The 16589-nt window shown below is 46.2% G+C and overlaps 4 protein-coding genes and 1 long non-coding RNA gene across 8 annotated transcripts in view; 3 read left to right on the forward strand and 2 right to left on the reverse strand.

Annotated features, from left to right (window-relative positions):
• FABP6 (fatty acid binding protein 6) overlaps positions 1–16589 on the forward strand; it is a 103526-nt gene that overhangs the window by 28487 nt on the left and 58450 nt on the right. The gene's annotated exons all lie outside the window — the stretch shown is intronic.
• Positions 871–1897, forward strand: LOC128814805 (cytochrome b-c1 complex subunit 8). Its single transcript, XM_053991052.1, has 2 exons — positions 871–1250; positions 1662–1897. Exons 1-2 carry the CDS (start codon positions 1097–1099, stop codon positions 1754–1756), a joined length of 249 nt encoding a protein of 82 aa, XP_053847027.1. The 5' UTR covers positions 871–1096; the 3' UTR covers positions 1757–1897.
• LOC128814808 (uncharacterized) lies at positions 3969–8578 on the reverse strand. The gene is made up of 4 exons (XR_008439483.1): positions 8510–8578; positions 6716–6785; positions 4338–4427; positions 3969–4137 (listed from the first exon to the last, which is right to left on the reverse strand). It is a non-coding gene; the product is annotated as an uncharacterized LOC128814808 (long non-coding RNA).
• On the forward strand, positions 5830–8191 carry LEAP2 (liver enriched antimicrobial peptide 2). Its single transcript, XM_053991053.1, has 3 exons — positions 5830–6150; positions 6576–6727; positions 7856–8191. The coding sequence occupies exons 1-3, from the start codon at positions 6094–6096 to the stop codon at positions 7890–7892; spliced, it is 246 nt and encodes an 81-aa protein (XP_053847028.1). The 5' UTR covers positions 5830–6093; the 3' UTR covers positions 7893–8191.
• Positions 8738–16589, reverse strand: part of AFF4 (ALF transcription elongation factor 4) — a 46581-nt gene continuing 38729 nt past the window's right edge. For all 4 annotated transcript variants that reach the window (XM_053991014.1, XM_053991018.1, XM_053991016.1 and 1 more), the window contains 4 exons: positions 16024–16117; positions 15302–15345; positions 14274–14494; positions 8738–13755 (listed from right to left, as the gene is read on the reverse strand). In XM_053991014.1, coding sequence (XP_053846989.1) covers positions 13637–13755; positions 14274–14494; positions 15302–15345; positions 16024–16117 — 478 coding nt within the window. In that variant the 3' untranslated portion in view covers positions 8738–13636. The remainder of the gene's footprint in view (positions 13756–14273; positions 14495–15301; positions 15346–16023; positions 16118–16589) is intronic.

Below are 16589 nucleotides of genomic sequence, written 5' to 3' on the forward strand. Positions count from 1 at the left end.
ATCCTAATAATAATTCCAATAATGTTAAATATGCCTAACAATTCTAGTATCTTCTAATAATTTCAATTATGTGGAAGATGATTAATTATATTATAGTAATTCTAATAATTATCCATTAATGTGGAAGCTGAGATAGTATTTTAATTATAATATATGCTAATTATAATTGCAATAATGTTGACGATCTCTAATATATTCTAATAATAATTTAAATCATTTGATGTAGAATATATTATATAATTTGAATATTATGGAATATGTCTAATATAGTCTAAAAATTATAGTAGGCTCTATTAATCACTGCAGTGATTGAACATATCTAATATAGTCTAATAGTAATTTCACTTATGTGGTAGGTGTGACATATGTTCTAATAATAATTCCATTATATTTATTGGGGTGTGTGTGTGGCAGGATATTTAACCTTTAAAAGCCTTTTGCAGCGCAAACTCTTCCATAATTCCACGATTTTCTGCTTCAGACACTTCCGCGGAACTCCACAATCGCCACACAGAAGTGGGGTTTTTCCTCAGACCTTTATTTATTTTCCATCGGAACTCCACAATCGCCACACAAAAGTGGAGATTTTCCTCAGACCATTTTTTATTTTCCATCGGAACTCCACAATCGCCACACAAAAGGGGCTTTTTCCTCAGACTTTTAGTTATTTTCCATCGGAACTCCACAATCGCCATACAAAAGTGGGCTTTTTCCTCAGACCATTATTTATTTTCCTTCGGAACTCCACAATCGCCACACAAAAGCTGTTTTTTTCCCCATTATTTATTTATTTCGGCGGGTTTCCCGCGCTGAGGCACCGCCCCCCCCCTCCCCTCACGGCGCAGGTGCCTCGCGTGACTCCCCCCCCTCTCCCCTCAGGGCAGGGCCCGCTTATGGCGCACATCATTTATTACAAATCGCCTGTTAAAAACACACTTCAGTGCAACCGTGATTTATCGCACGCAAATTTCATCGCCTCTACCGTTTATTGCAAACGGAAAGCGCCGCTCGCGGTGCCCCGGAAGGCGTCGCCGAGGCAGTTCCGGGGCGGGCGGGCGGCCGGCCATTGCGCGGTGACCGAGGGGACACCGCGGCCATGGGGAAGCACTTCGGGAACCTGGCGCGGGTGCGCCATGTCATCTCCTACAGCCTGTCGCCCTTCGAGCAGCAAGCCTTCCCCAATGTAATGTCCCACGGCGTCCCCAACGTGGCCCGCCGCTTCGCCTCCCAGGTGTTGAAGGTGGTGCCCCGTGAGTACAGGGGGGAAAATCCCTCTTTTTTGTACCCCCTTCTTAGTGTAAATCTGGGGAGGGGGAGCACTGGGGCGGGGTGGGGGTTGTGGGATGTTGTGTCGCAGGAGGTAGGTGCTGTGCGCGGTGCAGTGTCCCCTCACTGCGATGTCCCCATATTGTGAATATTCCGTTCCCCCAGTGTCCCCGTGTTGTGAAATCCCCTTATTCCAGTGTCGTGTCTTTCTGGAGGTGTCCCGTCATCGTATGCCACTTCACTGTGAATGCCCCGTCACTGCAGTGTCCCCTTACTGCATTATTCCCTTAGAGCAGTGTTCCCTCGTTCCACTGTCCCGTTATGGAGTGTCCCTTTCTAGCAGTGTCCCCTCACCGTGCTGTCCCCTGACCGTGCGTGTCCTCTGTCCCTGCCAGCCCTGGCCCTCGGTTACCTCGTTTATTCCTGGGGGACGCAGGAGTTCGAGCGGCTCAAGAGGAAGAACCCGGCTGACTACGAGCACGACCAGTGACCAGGAGCAGTGACCAGCGACCACGAGCAGTGCCCACGTGGCTCCGGAGCTCCCCGGGGACCTGCTGTGCTTGTTCCCATGGCCGGAGGGGATTAACAGGGAGATAAGCCTTGGCTAATAAACTGTAACTTTGCCCCATGACTCTGTGTGAAATGCGTGTCTTGAGCTGTTTGAGGTGAGGAGCATCAAATCCCTTGTCTGGTTCTCTCTGTACAGGCAGATAATTGTGCTGAAGTTCCATGTGCTCGGATGTTTTATCTTAGAGCACTTCCAGCCTTCGTAATTCCTGTTTCTTTGAAATATTCCTCAGTATAAAGTGCAGCAAGGGCTGGTTTGAAATTGTTCCTTGTCCCCTTTATTTTTCCCATCACTGGCCGCTGCTTTTCCTCCAGCCTTGAGATCTGTGAAAAACAAACACTCCCTGGTTTGGTATTGATTAAAGCTGGATGGGCTGGCTGGTGGCTTGGGATTTTGGGTGGACCCTGACCTCTGGCCGGAGGCTCGCTCTTCACGGGAGCCCCGGGCAGAAGATGAAGGGGAACAGGTACAGGCTGCACCAGGAGAGGTTTCACCTCTGTGTAACGAAGGAATTTTTTCCAGTGAGAACAATCTGTCCCTGGAACAGCCTGGGGGTTTCAGGAGGTGACTGGACGAGGTGCCAGGTAACCTCCTTTGGGCTCTCTTCCTAAAAATGCCTGCACCAGCTGATCTGCCAAGGTCCCTTCCAACCTGGGCAGTTCTCTGATCGTCTGATTCTAATTACCTAGTTATGCTAATGTTAACTGGGTAATTAACTACACTGGTATCTGATCAGCAGTAAGAGGCTGCATCAGAACCTTCTTGAAAACTGCCAGGAGAAGCAAGACTGTTTAATGCCTGAAGATTATTAAAAAATCAGCTGCTGGTAATAAAGTTGACACAGGGTGACAAATTCACCCCCTGTCTCTGAGTATAGAAACACCTTCACTGTTGGAAGCTCAGAACACCTGGCTGGTTCCTTTCTCCTAATTTTTTCCTCCCAATGTTCCTCTGACTGCCTCCAGCTCCCACCCCATGCAGAGCAACACGTTGGTGTTCCTGCTGTGCTATTCCAGGAGCTGTCCTGGGAGTTTATCTTATCTGCAGGGCAGGAATGACGTTTCCCTGTGTGCTCAGGGCTGGCCTCTCAGGAAGACAATGATGCTCAGGCTCTCACTTCAGGAAGCTGGGGCGATGCAATTTTTATAGCTCAGTGCTGGAGTATTTTGGGGAGCAGAGCATGTGAGACTGAGCTCAGCCTCTTGTGTTTCCTCCAAGCACAGCCTGAGGTTGGCATGAGTAGCAATAAAATCAACCAGTGCTCCCAAGTTGTCCCAAAAATATTCCATGCTTAGCTGCATTTTGGGTCACTGGTATTTTCTAGGCAGCTTAAAGCAAGTGGGGAGCAACAAACTGGCTGCTGTGGCTGTGAGCTGGCAGAGATGTATAGAGGCAGATTTATCCCAGAAGAGACCTCAAAGCCGACCCAGCGCCACCCCTGCCATGGCAGGGACACCTCCCGCTGTCCCAGGCTGCTCCAAGCCCTGTCCAGCCTGGCCTTGGGCACTGCCAGGGATCCAGGGGCAGCCACAGCTTCTCTGGGAAATGTGTGTCAGGGCCTCACAGGGATCAATTCCTTCCCAGTATCCCATCTAACCCTGCCCTCTGGCAGTATGAAGCCATTCCCCCTTGTCTGTCACTGTGTGCCCGTAGAAAAGTCCCTCTCCCTGAGATGTTCCATTGAGAACGCGGTGTCCTGCCCACGGTGCCTCCGAGAGCCGCAGAGCTGGCTGGCCTCAGCGACAGCCCCTGTGAAGCTGTGCCTCAGCAGCTCTGCCGCCGTGTGTTGTCCCAGCAGAGCCCGGGGCTCTCACGAGGTCCCTGCTCCTGCTCACAGACGGCTGAACTGTGCCTGGCCCAGGGGCCAGACTAATGCAAACAGAGGGGCAGCGGCACCGCGGCCACGCGCCGCCCCGGGCAGGGTCAGTGCTGAGGGACAGGGACAGCACCGAGCTGCTCCACCAGCAGCCTGTTGCTACCCTGCCCAGCCATCCCCTGCCCCTGCCCCATCCTGACCTTGCCCAGCCGTCCCAACCCTGCCCTGCCATCCTGTGACCGTGCCCACCCATCCCAGCCCTGCCTTGCCAACCTCCACCTCGGATGCAGGCCCCATTCTCAGCTGGGATGGCTCCTGCCAGCCCTGTGGCAGTGGGAGTTCGACCCAGGGGCATTTCAGAATCTGAACAAGGGGCTTGAGAAGTTTTCACTCATTTATTTGTTCTCCTTTGGGGAATTATTAGAAGTGGTAACGAGCAACGTTTTGTGTTTCTTTTCTCACATCTCTGCTGTGGCGTCTTACCGGCCTGCGGGAATTGAGGGCATGGAAAGGACCAGCTCAGTTATACTCTTTTTTTCCCCCCAGTTTCTTGCACAGAGCAGTTTGCTGCCTGGCAGGGACAGTCTGATGCTATTAGTGACCCAGAAGGACAGACAACAATTCTGATCTATCATCACAAAGTACCAGACTTCCCCAGCCAAAAAAGCTGAGAGAACGATGACTTACAGAGGCCTCTGCTGCTCTTCCAAATCTTGTGCTTCAAGGAAGAAGTCAGAACTCCTGCTGCTTGTCCTCCTTTGTGTTCTACACCAGTGCCTGATGGAAACAGCAGAAATTAGAACTGAGATGCATGAAAAGGAAGGACTCCATGGGAAAAATAACTGAGAATTTCCCAGCCAAATATAAAATAAACTTTTTAAGTTCAGCTACTTGTCTGCCATGATTTACTGTCCCATTTCCTTCCCTTCTTAAGATCCAAGAAGGTGAAATAATGAAAATTTTGCTTCCTCCTCCCAGAGAAGCAAAACAAGTAGGGCAGAGGAAGGTGTGTACGAACCATCCTATGATGGGAATGATTAAATAGTGTTGTACACTGTGCTGGGAAGGTTTTTCTTTTAATCCCAATGAAATTTGGGCTAAGGGGTAATCATCTGACATCACAGCATTATCTTAATCTAAGTCACTTGCCCTCCACGCTGGCACTTGTGCCTTCATATTAAGCAATCAGAGAAATAGAGCCTGTGACATCCAGATCTGTATTTACAATTTAGCTAAAACAGTTCATTATACACTTATTACTTTATAAAGTAATTCAAACAGCGTGTTCCAAAACCCGCACACAGTGCCACAAGTTGGAATTCTCTACATCACTCTGCAATCTCAGACGTCTTGACCTGACAGGGGGTGTCAGACAGAACCACAGCGTGGTTTGGCTTGGAAAGGCCCTTAAAGCTCCTGCAGTTCCCCCCACCCTTCACTGGCCCAGGTTGCTCCAGGCCCCATCCAGCGAGATCCACAAGATGCCACAGGTGAGGAGCCAGGAGGCACTGGGACAAGCACAGGTGTGTAGGCAGAGGGGAGAGGAGATGAGAGGTACCAGCTGTGCTCACACTTTCCTCTGCTGCTGCTGCTGCAATCTCACTCCACAATGGAAAAACTGAAGTTTCCTCTCAATGACAATGAGCCCCTCCACCCCCATGGGAGCTGCTGGCACTTTTGGAAGCCTGATGGTGAGTGACACAGCTCGGGGCAGAGATGGCTCATCCATGAAACCACAGTCTGCACATGGAGCTCCTCAGCTCCAGACAAGCCCTGAGCAGCCTTTTCCATTATCTACCTAGAGATGATTATCTTTGACACCTTGGAAGGGCTGTGTGAGTTATCACACATTTTGCATTCCCAAACCCAGCTGGAAAGTGTTACACCTGCTTTTTGAGCACGGTGTGCCTGGAAATAAAGGTTAAGCAACTTCCTTATGGCTCTTTCATGTACCAAGAGTGAGAAACAAATCAAAAGTACAGCTCTGCTCCAAATCAGCTTGGTAAGACAACCCTTACCCCTGGTTGGCTAACTGAGAGCTACAGAAGTTAAATTAGGCTTTTGATCTTGATCACAATAATTTGGGCCACCCCTGCTTTGCTTACAAATAGACCATGGAGTTCTGGTAACATCTTAGGAGGGCTTTAAAAAAAGGAACAGCTGGCACAAGGGGTCAGCACAACTGACCAGACAAAGTACAAGTGGAAGGGGAGTAAATCATTAGCCTGAGATAGGCCTTGAACCAGATCACTGCAGCAGATGTAGACTTAGCAATTCCCTCTTGTTCCAAAGCGAACTTTGCTCATGTAATAACTGGCAGGTGATGCAACGATAAGAGAATGAAGTCTATAAAAATGTAGCTGACAGCTTGGGAAGTCCTGACTGGAGCTCTTTGTGCCTCCTCTGCCCACGGCTGCTCCAAGTGACAGCTCCCGCTGGGAAGATGCACTGGTGGAAAGTGATGGCAGCCCTTCTGCTCTGCTCACTGCTGCTCAGCCAGGTAAACTGAGATCATACCAAAATAAACTGTTTAGAGGGCTAATTCAAAGGACAGGCAGTCCATAAAAGCTGTTGTGATTTGGATGGACAACTGGCAGGAATTAAGAGGTGACAGCAGGGCTTTTTACAGGATTCAGCATCATAAAAATGTAAGAGTTACTGCCTAGTGAATACTGGGCTACTCTGAGCCATAGCTCAGCCAGTGATTCTGCCTTCACTCCCAAGAAGATTAAAACCATCATTAATTTGGGTAGGTATTTCTCTGAGGTCGGGCTGCAAGCCGTGCTTTACCCAGAAGGTGCTGCGATCTGAAAACCAGAAAGATTTCAAGGGCTTCACTTAAAAAGAAGACTGCTGGCCTCAGCAGCAGAGCACGGGAGTGCTGCAGCTGCCACGTGTGCTGAGGCTCCCCCTGCTCCGTTTCAGACCCACGGCGTGTCCCTGTCCCTGTCCCAGCCCCAGGCCCAGCCCCGCAGTCCCCGGCAGCGGCGGATGACGCCCTTCTGGAGAGGGGTGTCCCTGAGACCCATCGGAGCCTCGTGCAGGGACAACAGCGAGTGCCTCACCATGCTCTGCAGGTAACCACGCGCAGGAACTGCCCGCCTGGGCTGCTCCCAACGGGATCCAGAGGTCGCTCTGTGCATAAAGATACCAGGAACAGCGATGGGGCAACACACTCAGACTCTTTAGTAAGCAGAACAAACAGAGCAGAGTCCAGGTCTCCCGAGTGCCAGCCCCAGCCCTTTCACTGCAGCCCCAAATAACCTGGCTGGGCAAAGAGAAGAGAGGGCTCCAGACAGCTTTTAGGCCATTTATAGACCTTCCCAGTAACCCTTCCTTTTAAAGCATGTACTAACGAAAAGTGAAAAATCCTGTATTAATATCTTACCCTAAATTGATCACTTTAAGGTGATTATTTAAGCTCATAGTTTAGAAAGCAATTACAATATCAAAAGCTATTTAGTTCTCATGAGGCATGAGCAAATTGTCCAACAACATATAAATCGATTAGTTAAAATTACTTAATGACTGAAAGGTGATTTTGTGTGGTACCTGTTGTACACACACACCAGCACTCAGAGACAAGACAGAAAATAGTCATTTTCTACTATATGTAAATTGCACTAATGGATAAGTATATCCTATTATTAATGAATATTATATAGTATATAAAATATAGAATAATATATAGATAATATACTATATATATCCTATTATTAATGAATATTATATACCATATATAGTATATAGAATATATAATAATATATAGATAATATACTGTATGTATATCCTATTATTAATGATTATATACTATATACAGTATATATAACATATAATAATATATAAATCATATACTGTATGTATATCCTATTATTAATATTATATACCATATATAGTATGTATAATATAGAACATATATAGATAATATACTATATGTATATCCTATTATTAATGAATATTATAATAAATAAGCTTATTTTATATTATAAATTATCCGGGTGGTTGGGCTGCTATGCTGTGTCTGGAATTCTGATGGAAAGCAAAGACCAAAAAATGAATTAAGCCTGAATAGTTGAGGGGAATACAGAGTGCCTGAACCCAGCACTGCTGGCACAGGGGCACAAAATGTACCTGGGCCCCCTGGCTGAGCCTGCCAGGGCAGCCCCAGCCCTCAGTGCCTCATGATGGTTTTTTTTTCCCCCCAGGAAAAATCGCTGCCTCCTCTCCACGGCCTCGGCGTGAGCTGGCCCCAAGCACAGCCTGCACTGTTACTGCTGACCCTGCTCCACACACTTGGGATGTATTTATTGACTGCTCAGGAGCTGCAAGGGCCTCGAGCAATCAGAGGATTTAATATTTCTGTCACATGTGCTGATGAAAGGACTTCAAGGAGCATCAGAGCATCTCCTCCCACAGCCACGCCTCTGGAGGCCTCTGGCCAAGCTCAATAAAAGGGCTCTGCATCTCCTGCTCGTTTGGTTTTTTTGTAATGCTTCCTATTATTTATTTGAAGGTGTGAATTAAAATATATGTTCAGCAAAGCAGCTTGGTTTTCCTTGTATCTTGGGCAAATGGATGGTGAGCACAGAGCTGGGGCTCAGTTCCAGCCAGACTTTGGACATTTCTCCTTCCCCCTGGCAAGAGCTTAAAGTAGATCAGGCCCCATCTCCTCCCAGTCTAGCTCTTATCAGCCCTCTGATAAAGGCCCGTTGGAAAGAGGGAGCCAAACTGATAATACTGATAGCAATTCCAATATCCTAAATATATCCAGCAATAGGAAGAACGAGAACTATTTACTTTTAATTACTTCTAATCAAATTTACTTAAATACATGTCCTAGGCTGACTTTTGCCACTGACCTTCTCTCCTGTCTTAAAATGAATTGATCAAAATGATGTTTTGATGTGTTGGATGTTGACTTGGAGGCTGAAAGACAAAAAAAAAAAAAAAAAATCAACAAGTCTGGACACACACACTGGATGCTACTTTTCTTTTGTTTCACAGAACAGTAGGGTCAAGGAAAGAAAATTCTGCCTAAAATGGCACTTCCAGGGAGGAGAAGGCCCCACAAAACAGATACAAGCACAGGGGGTTGGAAGTTTAATACAGAAAATCTATTTGATATTTATTAAACTTAGTTTCTCCAGTTACAGTTTTGCATTGTACAAAGCATTTTAATGACACAGTAGTTAAAAAGATCTTTACAAATTGAAATGTGATACCCTTTTCTCCAAATATTTTAATTGCCATAAATTTGTTTAAAAATACACATTAAACGCATGTTTCAGACACTAAACTTTCTATAATCTCAATACCACAAAATACATAGAATATACTATACAGATGTGGAAAAAATCTAGTTAGTATATAATACTTTGCTCACCATTAACAGCTTTATTACGTGAAATGCACATACTGACTTAGAAATCCTAATTTTGAGCCCCAAAGTACCCTTTGAAATTTCAAATGTATTGCAACAAATAAAATCACAGTTTGTTTCTATTTTTTCTGGTTTTGGTTGAAGACAGATGCCCAAATCTTTTGATAGAAAACAAAATGTAACACATGGACTTGTCATGTACAAAGCATAAAACAGAGACATCCCATTAGTTACTAACAGTACCTTTCTGTAGGATTAATCAGGGCTTCATTTATAAGTGACAGGTTAAAAGTTACCTCCCCTCCCCAGCCCTCCCCCAAAAGCAAAACCCCTTCTTCACCAAATAATAATTTCAAATAAGATAAAGGATTTTTAATAAATATATAAGCACTTTATCCTCCATATACAAAATTTTTTTAAAACAATTTAAAAGGGGGACCAGATACAAATGTCAGGAACTGTGCTTGGAAAGTCATGCCTGGTCCTTGGAGTAGAGTTTGGGATGTGGAATGCCAAGGCAGCGCCAGGAGCCGGTGCCGGGACAGGGCTGGAGACTGGAGGCAGGGAGGGCTGGCCCAGGAACGGGCACACAGCCACGGGCAGCTCAGCTCTCCCAGCAGGGACTGGAGCAGGGGCACACCACGAGCCCAGCTCCCAGCTGGAAGGGCTCCCAGGGCACGCAGGGGCTGAGCCCGAGCTGCCCGGGGCCCCTTCCCTGGCCAGGGCCAGCCCAGCCCCGGGCACGGCGCGGTCCCACGGACACTGCCTGCCCGGGAAGCCCCTCCTGGAACTGCTCTGCGTCGGGGTGAGCTGGAGAGCAGAGCTCTGCCTCCTCTCTCGTCCTTCAGGATGCCCAGCACTGACCTCACTGCTCGGGGACAGGGCATTTCCAGAACACTGACACATCACGGGGAGAAGTTTCAACCCTGACCCAAGGATTTGCCGTGAAGGTAAGAATTTGGAAGTTGTTTACTCCCCAATGGGTAATTCAAACTTGACTTGCTCAGGCCCTTGTGGATCTGCCTCAATGGAAACACTGCAGTGACAGCAAAGATCTGTTCAGAAAATGACATTAAATACAGCAAAGGTAGTTTCTCTCTCTTTCCAGCAGTTTGCCTTTTGGCCAAACTCCATAATTCTCTGCCTACGGCTTTATTTTACTTGCCCCAGGCAAGTGCTACATCATTCCCATAAATTCTGACTCTCTGTGTGTTGGGGCCATTCATAAATACATTTCAGGGCATTTTTTGTTACCACAGCAATCAAGCCTCAGCAATCTAAAGGAATATACATTGCACTCCTGGATAATATGCAATATTTATCACCAATAAGATGGTGACTCAGCACTCAATAAATAATATATCAATATAGTCAGTTGCACCATAATCTAAAAACAAGTATAACATATACTTTGGACAGACTGAGTCATATATATATACATATATATTAAAAGACACATACAATACAAATTGCATACTGCCATCGAAGCCAAGGAGAGCCATCCGTCTGCTCTGCTTTATGGCTGAGATTCAAATCAAAACAAAACTCTTGGGCTGGTTTACTCTGGGGTCCTGAAGATTTGTTTGGAATTATAAATGGTTTGCACCTTTATCACCTGGAACCTGCAAGTCTGAGAGCAAAGTCAAACAGCACAGATAGCTGAGCAAGCCTAGTCTGATTGAGCCATTTATAAGATTCACCAACTGGGGCCATGATCAGCAAGGGAATTAAAATTACAGCATTGATATGTATTGATCCATACTCCCTGTCCAGGGAATCATTTGGGAAGCCAGGACTGGGGAGTCCCTCCTTAGTCACTCCTGTGACCTGCACTCCCCCTGCGGTGCTGGGAGCTGCCCAGGACAGGGACAGAGCCCTCCTGCTTTGGCAGAGGGATGGAAGCCTAGGACTTATTTGCTTTTTATTTATTTTTTTTTTTTGGCTATAAAATCTGATCAAGTACAGAACTTTCCTCTTGGAAACAAGGGTCAATCCCAAATTAAGATATGCTTTTGGAATTGTGAGGTTTGAACTGGTCTGTTTGCACCAGCCCCAGCTGCACAAGGCATTTCCAACCCATCCCCTGCGGATCCCCCGCACGGACACAACGCCTGGGACAGCACTCCAGAGGACGTGCCACCATGGAGCTCACCCTTCAGCTGGGACACTTCCAACCAGCTCAGGTCCACATTTTGACACGATGCTAAAAAAGCCTTCTGGTTGTTTGAAGCCAATTTCTAAGATCCGCTGCTCTAGGGATAAGCAATGCGTTTTCAAGGGGCCAATTTTGGTGACACCAAAAGGTATTTTTGTGGGACTCTAGTTAAGGAAAAAAAATTCCCCGAGATGACACCATTCCTGCTGACAGCAATGGTGACTGTGCACAAAGGAGCAAGCCAAGAACAGCCACGCTGGCTAGTGCAGCACTACACACAAACCCACCCACGAATGCAACTTCTACCAAGGGATTTCTCAGCGTCAGAGGTGTGCGAGGCACTTCAGAGGAGGAAAGGAAACACAGCTGACAGTGTCCCATGCCCACGGCGGGGAGTTTGAGGGTACAGAGCTCTGTCTCCAACAGCAAAGACTAACAGAAAGGTGACCTTGCACAGTGATTCCATAAAAAGGATGCTCCGACAGACCTGAAGCGTCGAGTCAGGGAGAGCCCCAGGCCTGTTCCCCGTTCATCAATCCGGACGTAGCAAAGCTTTTCTGGAAGTACAAAACACGCTGGGACGCAAAGGAAGCTCTACGAAGATGCAGCTACCTTGTAGTAGGTTACTAATTTGCAAAACTTCTAAACTCTTAAAGCCCATAGGACATACTGCAGTACTAAGGAGCGTAGAATTCTATTCCTTCTCTCGAGGTTGCCGTGATTTTGGCACTTAACTACACCTACACAAAAAATTTAGTGCAATAATTTTCCTGAACATGCACGTTCATATCTGGTACAGAATAAAGGGTTCAATGGGAGAGAAAACAAAGCAGCATTCCACAATCTCACTCCAAAGGGTTCAGAGTTGGACTCTGGGGAAGGAGACCACCACGATGAGTCAGTTTGTGTGACAGACACTGGGACTTTGAAAAAGGAAATGGAATTTTACCCAAGTACTGCAGAAGACCACTGCATACAGTATACCTGGTCCTGCTGTAAAACATCTTGTAAACAGTTCATAAAATCTTCATCTAAAAGTAAGGCATAAGGCACACCAGACATGTTGGGGGCACTAAGCAATACTGAAAGCAGTAGCATTTGAAACCTTTAACTCAGACAAGCACCTCACGTGGAAAGGTACTTTGGTTTGCACTCGGAGAGGGGCCACCTGCAGCTCCACCAACCCTCTGTGGCACCCAGCAGCCCCCTCGGGAGTGGACGTTACGTGACACGAACGGGACCTTCATTAGCACGGGGTAAAGCCAAGGTTGCCATCCATCCTGCACAGAACTGAGCTTCCTGCAGGAGCAGCTCTGCTCCCACCCCACGGCGGCTGCTGCACTGCCAGCCTGTAGTGTCCATCACCCAGCAGACCCTAAGAGGACAAAATGGACCTAGAGTTCTACTAAAGATTCCTGGTTTCTCAGTCAATGGAAAAGATGCAAATGACCATTCTGGTGGGAACTGAGCCACTCTTGGGTTTGGGAACCACAAAGTTCCCCAATTTCGTAACTGTCCAAAAGCGACAAGCACGGAAACAAAAGGTATTTGAAATGAAGAGATGCAAAAAAGCACGAGATTGTCCTTTTCCAAAGCCTTTCCTGTTTGCATCGCACCCATCGGACTGAAGGTCATTCCTACACCATTGCCTGGACGTTACATTAAATGCAAATTACTGTAATGTTTTGTGATTGTTATAGTGTTAATCGATGGCTTGAAGCTGCCTTGGAAACAATCCAAGGCAGATCCAGCTAAATATTTTTCCATATAAATTTCTTTATAATTCATTTAAATGAAGTATCTCAATACGTAGAAGAATATCTGGAACTTTTCTATTTAGTACAAATTCTGCAATAATAAATCTGTAGTTGTCATTTATTAGTCGACTCATAGGCATTAGGCATGAGAAGTATGGTGTCCCTACTCGTTAGAACCTATCAACCCTAGTTCCTTTTACAGGCTCTACCACCACAAGACATTACAGAGTAACAAAGCTCACAAAGTACTTAAATAAAGTGTCTAGGTTTAATTTCTAAGTACTCAAAAGGGGAAATTTAGGGAAGAAGAAATAGCTAAAACCAGCCCCAAAGGGGGCTTTTCAAAATTAAAATTAAAAAAATTAAAATAAATAGGATTTAAACTGACTATTCATGTATTGTGACTGGAATTCCAATGATCTATCCATGACAGATCAGCAAAACTACAACTTTTACGTAGCAAATTTTCAAATATTTAAATAACTTAAACCAGGAATACTGGAGAAGTCCATGAACCAGCTGATTTGGGGTTAAAACACAAAACACAAATGAGGATGGGAGACATGGGAAAGCATTCCTTGCTCTTAGTGTCAACTAAGCAATGTGTTATGGCAGTCTTCCTTGTTGACATGACACAGTGTTGTGGAGAGGAGTCAGAGGCAGCTGAAGAACGGGCTGGGCTGGGCTGGGCTCCTCACTTGGCGTCCAGGCGCAGCCAGTGCAGGCCCTGCCGCGTGTAACGCACCAGCTCCGTCATGATGCTCGTGTTGAACACCAGGGGCCCCATCACCTTGTCCAGTTCTGCAAAGAACTCTGCAACAGCACAAACACAGGTTAAAGGAGCGCCTTCGCTAACCACACCCAACCCCAGCCCCCAGCAACAACGGCTGGGGTAGGAAAAAAGGGAATGAGGAGAGGTGGGGGAACGGGGGGAGGCGAGGAGAAAGGTCCTTGCTAATCCACGTCTTTACTCTTCTGCACAAGACTGGTTGGAAACCATGAAACCGTCGCCAAATTTCTTGGTTTTCCCCTAAAAGTTGTATTTCACTAGGTGAAAATAATTAAACTACTGCCAAACTGCCTTAAGGAGTCTTCACTAAAGAATTCCTGAAAGGGAAATGCACCAAGTTCCTCTTCCTACACTGAACATTTTACAGGAAACACAACAAAGATCTTTATGCCACAACTCCGACACCACCCTGACAACCACAACACCCAGCCTGGGGTATCCCTGCAACCCAAGGTGTCACTTTCCCCCTGATTCTGCAGAGGTTCAGCACCCAGGGCACCATCAAGAGAACCAAAGCCTGGCAGTGTTCCAGGCCCCTCACCTTTCTGCTCTCTCGAGAGCTGTTCTGCTTGTTCCCAGATTTCAGTGGCATAGAGGAAGTTGGAGGTGACCTGGACGTAGCTGGCAGCCATCTGATGGATGCGCTGCGGGATCGTCACCGAGGACCCGCTCCCTGAAGGGTTGGCTGCCCCGGAAGAGTAATTTCCTGAATTCCCTGGAGACAGCTTTGGAGAGACTGGAGATGGCATCCCGACAGGTTTGCTGCTCACCCAGAGGGGAAGATGGCATTGGAAAGGCAGAAATGCACCAGCTTTAGACACACCATGCTCTGAGATGTCCCCTAAGATCCCTCTGCCCACACTCAGGGTGTGGGATGGGAAAACACTCCCACTTTAAACACCAAAAATCTGGATTTGCCCTACAACAAATGGAAATCTCGAGCTGGGAACTGCTGAGGATCCTCCAATGATTATTTATAGCTTACAAAACCTAATTACCAAACCTCAGCATCTCAGAATTCAATAAAATCCTAAATTAATTGTTTAAATGAACCTTAAAGAGTAGGAACGAAAAAATTACAGCTACCTGGTAACTCCACTGCCAGAATATTGCACTGTATAACATCACTGCAGATAACACAATGGAAATCTGAAGTGGCCCCCACCTTAAACTCATGGAATAATTTATCAAAGGTCCATTATTGGGTGTAAAAGAGCAGAAGTAATTGCTAAACTATGGAACAGAGTATCCTGTGAGTGCTTGTAACCTCTGGCCTTGCAGCACTAACAAAGCTCTTGTTTGGGGGGAGAAGCATTAAATTAAAACACCAAAACTCCCTGGGATAAATGGTTTGTGGGTTAGTGGCACACTGCTCCTTTTTTAGCCTGACAAACCCTGCAGAGCTGCAGCTCCTCCCTCCACCATGATAACCACAAAAAAAAAATGGATCAAAATCCACACCCTTCAAATAACCACCCCAAAAGCTGCTCCCCAAGCCCCCTGGCACACAGGAAATTGAGAAAACACCCTTTAAATTGAGAAATAGAAGTAACAGATTTTGCCACTCACCTTCCCATACCAGGTGATGGTGCTTGAGAATTATTGTAGCAATTCTGTGTGGAGAAAAAGACACATTTTACCTGATTTGTCCTTATATTTTCACTAGTTACATTATGTCTGGTTGTTTAATTGGCTCTTTTTAATCAAGTTTTTTTTTTCATAGTTGTATTTTTAAGTTATGTTCTCAATAGTATCATAATAAACTATAATTTAGGGAAATATCCTTTTTACTGATGGCCAAGGCACAAATTAAGGGGTTATTTTAGCAAAACAAACAAGTATTAGTCCTTTGCCCCTTATGGAAACATTTTCGGTTTTTTCAGCCCTTTACCAGAAAGAATCTGTTATCACTGGCAGTGAACAATTAAAGATATCCCAAATCTGAGAGACTGGGGATGTGATGAGCCTGTTTCCTCTCAGCATTGAGAGCAGGAAGCTTCAGAATCAGCTGCACAGAAATTTAGATAAAGTCAAGGGTAATTTCCCATGGCAAACAACCTTCTCCTTGAAGCCTACTGCATTTATTAAAGAAGATCAAATGAACAGAGTTGCCATGCCAGGACCAGCAGGGTTATGGTTATTAAAGCTCTGCCCAGCTTTAATACACCTTCAAGTCCAGTTCTAAACAGGTGCTCACATGCAGCAGTCTCAAACTGGATTTGGGAACTTTAAGTGATGTAGAGCTTCCACATCATTCAGTTTTAATGTTCAGAAAATACAGATGCAATTACCTTCAGATGTTCAGTCAGAGTTTTTGAGTATTTCAATGCACTTTCCTTTTTCAGTTTGAAAAGCCTCAGGTACAGCAGAGCTTGGCACCGAAGGCTGCCCAAAGACAGGACAAATCAGTCACAATTCAAGTCAGGTTTATCTCAGCTCAGTGAATTTCAAAAATCTAATAGCTGTGGTCTTGATGTTCTCTCTGCCAACTCAGCTCTCAAGTTGTAACTCAACCAGAAAATCCACAACCACCTTGAAATTCTGAAGGGAATTCAGAACTGGAACAGCTCCGTGTGCCTGGAGCTGGAACTGAAACTCTCAGTGCTGCTGCTGGGCTTGGGAGACACCACCCAGTGAGTCCCTCTGCTCTCCCCTGAACCTCTGGTCCCCTACACCTTCTGCAGCCACTCAGGGCTCCTGCCAGTCCAAGTGTGATTTATCTCTGGCTCAGAGCTCAGGAGGCACCTCCTGCTCTCACCCTTCACTGCTGCAAAGCCTTGGCCCTTGCTGGCGACGTCCCCATTTACAGCAATCAGACAGAGATTAATGTTTGTGTACAGCCAAGTGGAAATCTCCT

This window comes from Vidua macroura, chromosome 15 (genome assembly GCF_024509145.1).
Source record: "Vidua macroura isolate BioBank_ID:100142 chromosome 15, ASM2450914v1, whole genome shotgun sequence".
NCBI classification, from domain to species: Eukaryota; Metazoa; Chordata; class Aves; order Passeriformes; family Viduidae; genus Vidua; species Vidua macroura.